General features: G+C 34.5%; 1 protein-coding gene across 1 annotated transcript; it reads right to left on the bottom strand.

Moving 5' to 3' along the window:
• Nucleotides 1–2,772: 2,772 nt before the first annotated feature.
• LOC142850806 (olfactory receptor 51G2-like) lies at nucleotides 2,773–3,726 on the bottom strand. Its single transcript, XM_075974712.1, has one exon. It carries the CDS (start codon nucleotides 3,724–3,726, stop codon nucleotides 2,773–2,775), a length of 954 nt encoding a protein of 317 aa, XP_075830827.1.
• Nucleotides 3,727–7,812: the final 4,086 nt, after the last annotated feature.

Here is a 7,812-nt window from a genome sequence, read left to right as displayed (position 1 = left end):
CAGTCTTTTTAACACTATCTGATAAATAATAAAAATTCAATGAAGGGTAATAATTCTAAGTTGAAATATATTAAGACAAAGACAATGTTAGAATTTAATAATAAATATAAAATAGTAACTCTTTAGGCTAGTTTTGTGGTGAAATACTGAAGGTACAAGATTAATAACAGTGATTTTCCAGGTAAAACAATGCTTTATTTTCATAGTTACGCTGTTTTCCATGAAATATTTATTTAAAAGCAGTTGTAGAGTTACTTTATACATGTTGTAATTCTCTATTTCAAATACCTTTTTCCTGTTCAACACTGTAATTGCAGATCAGAGTCAGGTATCATATTCAGTATTCATGTTGCCACCTACAATTGAACTGTACTAGACCAGAACCAAATACCATTACTTCATTTATTGCCAATCACATAATACAGACATTTATTCACAAATCTAATTTGTTGATGTAGTGATTATGATTCCTTGTTTGTTATCTGTCCCTCACATTTTTCTTTGCTTCTCCCCTTTTGTTCTAAGCACAACAATTGCAAGAATTAACCTCATGTCAATCCTTCAGGTCAGATATATCAGAAAACAATATTCTCATAGGGAATGAGATGAGATATGAATAAATCTGACTTTTGTAAAATACCGTTAAATCACTAGTTCATTTTCTTACACTGTCCTATTACTCCTTTTGTAAGTTAAAACAAGTGATGTGTCAGGCATTCACAATAACATTGTGAATCCAAATATAAGGATGGCTAAAGAGTCATTGATTCTAGGCCTCTTCTTCTTTCTGAATTACCACCCACATCTACTTCCATTTTGTCTTGTTATTATCTTTTTATTATTTATTCTGACAATAGTTTCTAAATCACAAGGAAACATGAATACAAAAAGTTGTTTTGTATCTTTTTTTGGTCACAATCCAAATGGAAAGGAGCATGTCTTTCCCTGAAAAATTCTAGTATAAAGCGTAAATTCATATTCAAGTTTAAAATCTTTGTGATGATAGCTCAGAAAAACATTTGATAGAATGTTGACTATAGAGATATCACATACATTCTACAAACAAGCAAGAAACCCCTCAAAGAAAAACTGCCTCTTGTCTTCAAACCCTGGATGACTACTGATAACCTGTTGCAGATCTCTTTGCTTTTTCTTGGGAAGTTGGAGCCATGAAGCTTCTGGTGAGAAGGACGCATCAAGTAGAGAAGGAAGCACCAAGTAGAAAAGCATCGTGATTGAACCATAAGATGGTAAAGCGGTTCTAGATAGAACCTTCTATAATTTGTGGCTCTTATGCTTCTCAAATGATCCCTGTCTCAGAAAGAAGGCCACATCCAATGCATGTCAGAACACCTCCTCTAGCTGGTAAACATCTGGCAGAGCAGAACCAGGTGAATGCTTTTGGAACCGGGAACAATATCAACCCTTCGATATTTTATTCATGGAATTATCTGTCTTCCAAGAAGCTCTTGACTCCAATTTTCACCATCTCCCCATGCAACCTCCCACTTTATATACCAAGCCAAAGCAAACTCAGGTCCTACTGACTACTTCATTGTAGGTTTTGTCCCTAATTTTAATGCTAGAGTAGAAGCTGTATGACAATTGTGTCTTCCTTGTCTGATACACACTATATGTGTCAAACAGATGCTAAAAATGTTGTGATCAATGACTTCAGTTAATCTTTAGAAACTCATTTAAATTTTTCTCTTCATTTTTTTTAACTCTTTTAATTTCATATTATATTATAATTAATAATTTCCCCTTCCCATTCCTCCTTCCAAACTTTCCCATCTAGTTCTCCTTGCTCTCTTTCAAATTCATAATCTCTTTTTTCACTAATCATTGTTACATGTATATATGCATAAGTGTACACATATATATTCCTAAATATGACCTGCTCAGTCTGGAATGTTATTTGTATGTATGTCTTTAGGGTCGACCAATACACACGGACAGCCTTAAAACTTTCTTAATGCAGATTCCTATTTTTTTTGTTCTGTTAAGTGCTTATTTATTGTCAGAGACAATTGAGTTTCTCTTCCTCCTGTCCTTCTCAGCTTGACCCCTGAATGATAATTCTTCATTTGCATACACCTCCAACTTTAACAACAAATTCATTTATCCTCTCTGGAAATTTGGAGAAGAGCTGCATCTCTGTTGTAGAAGTCTAGATGCCAACCCCTGTGTTAAACTTGCAATTGGAAACAGAACAAGGTCTGAGTAAAATATTAATTCTTAATTAATAAGATTAACCACTTCTTATACTTTTAAAAATATCTTTTCAGGCAGTATGTTTACCTAGTTTTAGTGCTCATTGGAACTTTGAGAACATCAATTAATATGCAATTGTAATACATAGTCATGTATTTATCATTTTTTATTTTTTAGTATCTTAAGTAACATTGAAATCAAGAATTATGTGCAGGTTTCTCTATGTAATCAGACTTTCATGGTTTATATACCACACAGAGTTTGATCCATCAGCTTCTCAATCATGATAGTCAGTCCGCAAACCAGTAGCTTTCAACTCAGATACCTACTGATTTGTCCTACTGATTGAATTCCAAATGACCACCATTCATCAACAAGCAATCATCTTTGTGCTCTTTTAAAAGCTTTCTGTTCCTATTCTCCTCCTTACTTCCCTGATTTATGGAAATGAGTCCTTTTTAGTGTTAGAATTCATGGTGCCTATAATACTGTTTGGCACATAATAGCGCCTGAGTAATATTTTGAAGATCATTGCCATCTCTCATATTTAGAAAAATCTCATTCACCAGCAACAACACGTTGCACCCCAAATCGCTTACTGAGGGCAGCTTGGATCTGCCTGGATTTGAGACTATATACCAGAGGGTTTAGCAGTGGGGTCATGAGGAGGTAGGCATTGCTCATGGTGGTGTACAGAAGTGGAGAAGTTTCCTGCGTGTAACGATGTAGTACTGCTAGGCTGATGAGAGGCAAGTAGAAAACCAGCACTGTGCAGAGGTGACAGGCACAGGTTTGCAGGGATTTCCAGTTTCGATCTTGGATCCCCAATTTCATCACAGTGCCCAAGATCTTCACGTATGAAACTACAATGAAGATTGCATCCACTGCAAATGTACAAAGTACACAGACCAATCCGTAGATGCTACTGACCGTGACATCTCCACAGGCCAAGTTCAGCATATCTGGGTAGTAGCAGTAGGAGTGTGAGAGGATGTTGGCTCCACAGAAAGGAAATGTCCTGAGAAAAAAAGGCAGCGGGGCCAATAGGGTGGCTCCTCGTATGAGGGCAGCACCGCTGAGGCAGACAACAGTTTGGTGAGTCAGGATCCTTGTATAGTTTAATGGAGCACAGATAGCCACTAAGCGGTCAAAAGCCATGGCCACCAGAACACCTGATTCCACAGAGGAGAGAGTGTGGATAAAGAACATTTGAGTCAGACAGGCATCCAAACCAACGTCATGGATATCAAACCAGAAGATGGCCAAGACACTAGGCATTGTTGATAATGAAAGGCCTAGATCAGTAAGGGCTAGCATAGCCAAGAAATAAAACTGGGGTTCATGAAGGCTCTGCTCTGCTCTAACTAGAAGGAGGAGTAGAATATTGCCCCCAAGTGCTACCAGGTACAGGAGACAAAAAGGGATGGAGATCCACATATGTGCAGCCTCTAGACCAGGAATCCCAATGAAGGAAAACGTGGGCCAATCAGACGTATTACTCGGACCTGACATGGCGAGATGTAGATGGGATTGGAATTCAGGACACTCACAGTTCTACAAAAGAGAAATCAAATCAGAGAACTTTAAAACGCAGTATAAAGTAAAATGGAAATTTTATATATGGAATAGCAAAATTGAAGCATGGGAATTTCAAACTTTGTCATCCAATTATAGGCAGAGATTGTGGGACAATTAGAATTCTTAGAAAATGCTGAGAGGATATAAAATTGTACAGTTTTTATGGAAAATGATTTGGCAGTCTCTTTTAAAGTAAAACACAGATTTACGATTTCCTGATTATTTACCCAGTGATTGCATTACTTTGAATTTGTTTAAAAAATATACTTAGAATTATTCCTATGCACTATTTATGATAGACAAAAAAACTGAGAAGAAAATGATTACACATTTATTGTTAAATGAAAAAATAAACCACAAAAGATCCATACAATTTACATTTTAAAAGGAAGAAATCACTGAAAGACAAATCAGCAGGAATTGCTCACTATGAAAACAAAGAGAAAAACAAAGTATGAATGCTGCTATATTCATGAAGACAAATTTGCTTTAGCAACAAATTCAAGGACAGCTGATCAGAGAGACTGGGAGTAACAGGTTGTAAGGTTTGTGGCTGGTTATACTCGTTAGTCGCTGGTGAACCCTTAGGAAAAGTGTGTGCTTTCTTCCATAACCCTGTCCTTTAACTGATTCCTAAAGAAAATACGTGTATGTTTGTGAAACTACTAGAGTCTGAGTTCAGAACTTTCTAATGTCAAGAACAAAGCTCAGGCTTCTGTGTCTTACACTCTCAACTATTAGACCCTGTAGATAGCCCTCACCGTAGTGACTGAACTAACAGAGCTCTCCAATCACCCTGACATGTTTGTTTAAATATATTTTCAGCGTTTTCTCTGTTCCGAGTACTAAATCCCTGATGTATACTTCCATTCTTGCCACACTCGAGGATCTCTTTGCATGTACATTGTACAATATATAGTTTATTTTTAGTTATTTTAACTCGTATAAATCTGCATAGACTTTTTGTATTTTTTTTTTCAGAAAAATGAGTGAGCTGATCATCCATGAAACACCTGATTATTTGCTTTGTGGTCAGGAGGATAAGAAGTGAGAAAGAATTGTAATGGATTTGAATTATAGTTTGCAATGCATGAGAGCTTTGTCTTTAGTTACCTTTTTATGCTGATTTTCCTGTTTGAACGAGACTATTATTATTTGACTCATCTATCCTTAAAATCAGAAATAGCAGAATAAATTACTTTCATAGAGATTAATACTGATAAATTCATTGCTCATAAAATCTAAATTTATATTCTTTTCTCAATTTGTTAATTTACCCATTCCCTCAAGCCCAGTGCTGTAGCTGGACCATCTTTTCTTTGTATCTCTCATACCCATTGAGTGAAATTCTGTTTAAATTTTATTAATTTTTAAATAACCACAATTTTATCTCCGCCAAAGAACATCATCTCATTACCTGGCAGGATTAACAGCTTTTAGTTCTGTAGTTACATAAGAGTTGGAATTCTGATTATGTGTTTATCCCCACCTACTCATACTAAAATATTTGCTTTTACAACTCTTTGAGTGTTTTTGAGACATTTTCTGAAATATGTATGCGATTACTATCAATGACATTTTTATAAATGTATATAAATTTGACTTAATTCAAATGATTGAACTTAGTAAGTTTATTTCAACAATATTTTATTTCTGTTAGTTAAACTTGCAATAATAGTGCTATATTTTAATGTTATTATGTGGATTAATTCTATGAAATGAGAGTGAAAAAGAAATTAGTGCACTTTCTAAAGTTTATCAATTAGCAATCCTTTCTGTTCTGCCATAGAATTCGGTTTAACACAACCCTTCTAGGTAAATTTCAGATATTGCAAATAAAATTCTATGTTATTTTTGTAAATCAAAAAAAAATCTGTATATATACTAAGCCTAAGATGTGATTTAAACTATATATGTATATGTATACATGAACTCACTAAGATGATGCATAAGATGCTATAGTGAATTGTGTATGAGTTAGATTCTAGATATAGATATGTGCATACATATGTAAATATATGTATCCATACACAAACATATATAACATCTAAAATATATAAATCATCTTTATGAATCATTCATATACTTGAGAGTATTGTACAAAAATAAGCTTAATTTTATCCTGTTCCTCATCACTAATTTTAGCTTAAAAAATAGTGGATGAAAGAAAATGGAAATATAAATAAACAAAAACTGAAGATATACTCAGAAACACATATGAAATAAAAATGAAAAAATAAGAATGAAATTAACACTGTGTTAATTTAACCAGTTCCATATTCCAGTGGTAAAGTCACAACATGTTTACTGGATCATAGTACTGCAGTTTCTATAGACACATAGACTAAGTAAATACTATTGATAGTTTGTGTGAATAAACCTAAGGGATAAGGATATAGAGATACTAAATAAAATATTATTTATAGAGCTATACAGCTTTTCCTTTTCAAAATCAAACTATAATATGACACACATTCTCACACATTCTTTGAGTTAGAAGTCACCTGGTAGAGACAAATTACCAACCTTATGAAAATGTTTAAACAGAAGCATGTATGCAATACTGAAACTGACTATCATTTAGTGGAAAAGCTCCCTACGCAGATAAATCCCAGCTTATTAAACTGGTAGTTTTAATCTGGCTTGGCATAGTCCTAGTTACAATTTGAATATTTGAATATCTTGGAATTTGTGAATAAAATAACAGATATCATTAGAAAGCACAAGTGAAATATTTGTGTGAAAGAAAGGGCTTTCTTTGGGTTAACTGCTGAGTGAGGAGGCTTCTCCCTAAGCACGTGGCATTCTCTACAATACCACATGAACTGGATTAATGGTGTATATAATTCTCATGCATGCTTGAAAAACTGACTCTCAGAAAATTTGTCAAACAAAACAAAATAAAGCAAAACCAAAAAACCACAGTGCCCATTCAGCTTTCTAAAATACAGTGTGAACTCAGGGCACTGACTCCTCAGCTATTGGCAAAGACGATAAATAGTACATAGAAAATACAACTAATCAATAACGTAATTTTAATCATTTACCCAAACATCAAATTGTCTAATACAATTTCCAAACCAAACACTTTCTAACTCAGCAATATAATCCCTTTAGTTTTGATCATTTTTGTCATGGAAAACAAATTACTGGTGTGTGTGGGTTTTTTTTAGTCACTGAATTAAATGACAAGTGGTTGTTTCATACAGCACTGTTTGAGTGGACTTTCTCAGAGCTCAGTAGCAGCTATCACTTCTTTCCAGAATACTTCACTCACTGTGTGGTAGTAGCCAGCCTCCACTTGTTCAGAAGTATCTGTTGCAGGCTTCTCCTCTTTGAGTCAGGAAGCTCTTCACTCAGCGTTGAGAGGAAGAATCTTACCTCAAGGGTTTATTACTGATTTATAGACTCCAGGTCTCCCAGGCGCCTGACAAGCTCTACTGAGACTTTAAAGGTTCAGGGAATTCCTAAATATCCTAGGAAAAAACCTTTAAATTTATCTTTGTTCCAGGGGATTTGAGGAGAAGACTGCTTTTCTTACAGGCCTGCCTTAGTATGCTGGAGGTAGGGATAAGTGAAGATCTGGCCAATTTCTTCCTTTATTGTATGAAAGGCAAGTTGAAGTGAAAATGTGTAAAGGTGCCATGTATTCATAGATGTGGTCAAGCATCTAGGATTAGTGAGCTTTTAAATAGGTAAAGAGATTGCTTAGGAGAAGTCTTACTAAAAATATGTGAGTATATGACATCCAATGTCAAAAATGCATGGCTACTTCATGTGACTTTGAAGCCCTCTTATCTGCTTCTCCTCTCTGAGAGTAACATGGGATGATGTCTTGAATTTAATATGATATCAAATATACCACTTTAAATCACCTGGCTGAATTACAAGTTTAATTTTCTATTTGAATTTTAGAATTTCCCCTTATAAAAAGTCTGAGATAATTTATCTGTTATCTTACAGTTTATGGACATTCACAAAACATTTTTTAAAAACCTGAAACCATTACTTTTGAGTTTT

Source organism: Microtus pennsylvanicus, chromosome 5 (assembly GCF_037038515.1).
Source record: "Microtus pennsylvanicus isolate mMicPen1 chromosome 5, mMicPen1.hap1, whole genome shotgun sequence".
In the NCBI taxonomy this organism is placed as follows: Eukaryota; Metazoa; Chordata; class Mammalia; order Rodentia; family Cricetidae; genus Microtus; species Microtus pennsylvanicus.
Note: the sequence above shows the minus strand (reverse complement) of the source record. Positions and strands in the feature narration are given on the sequence as shown.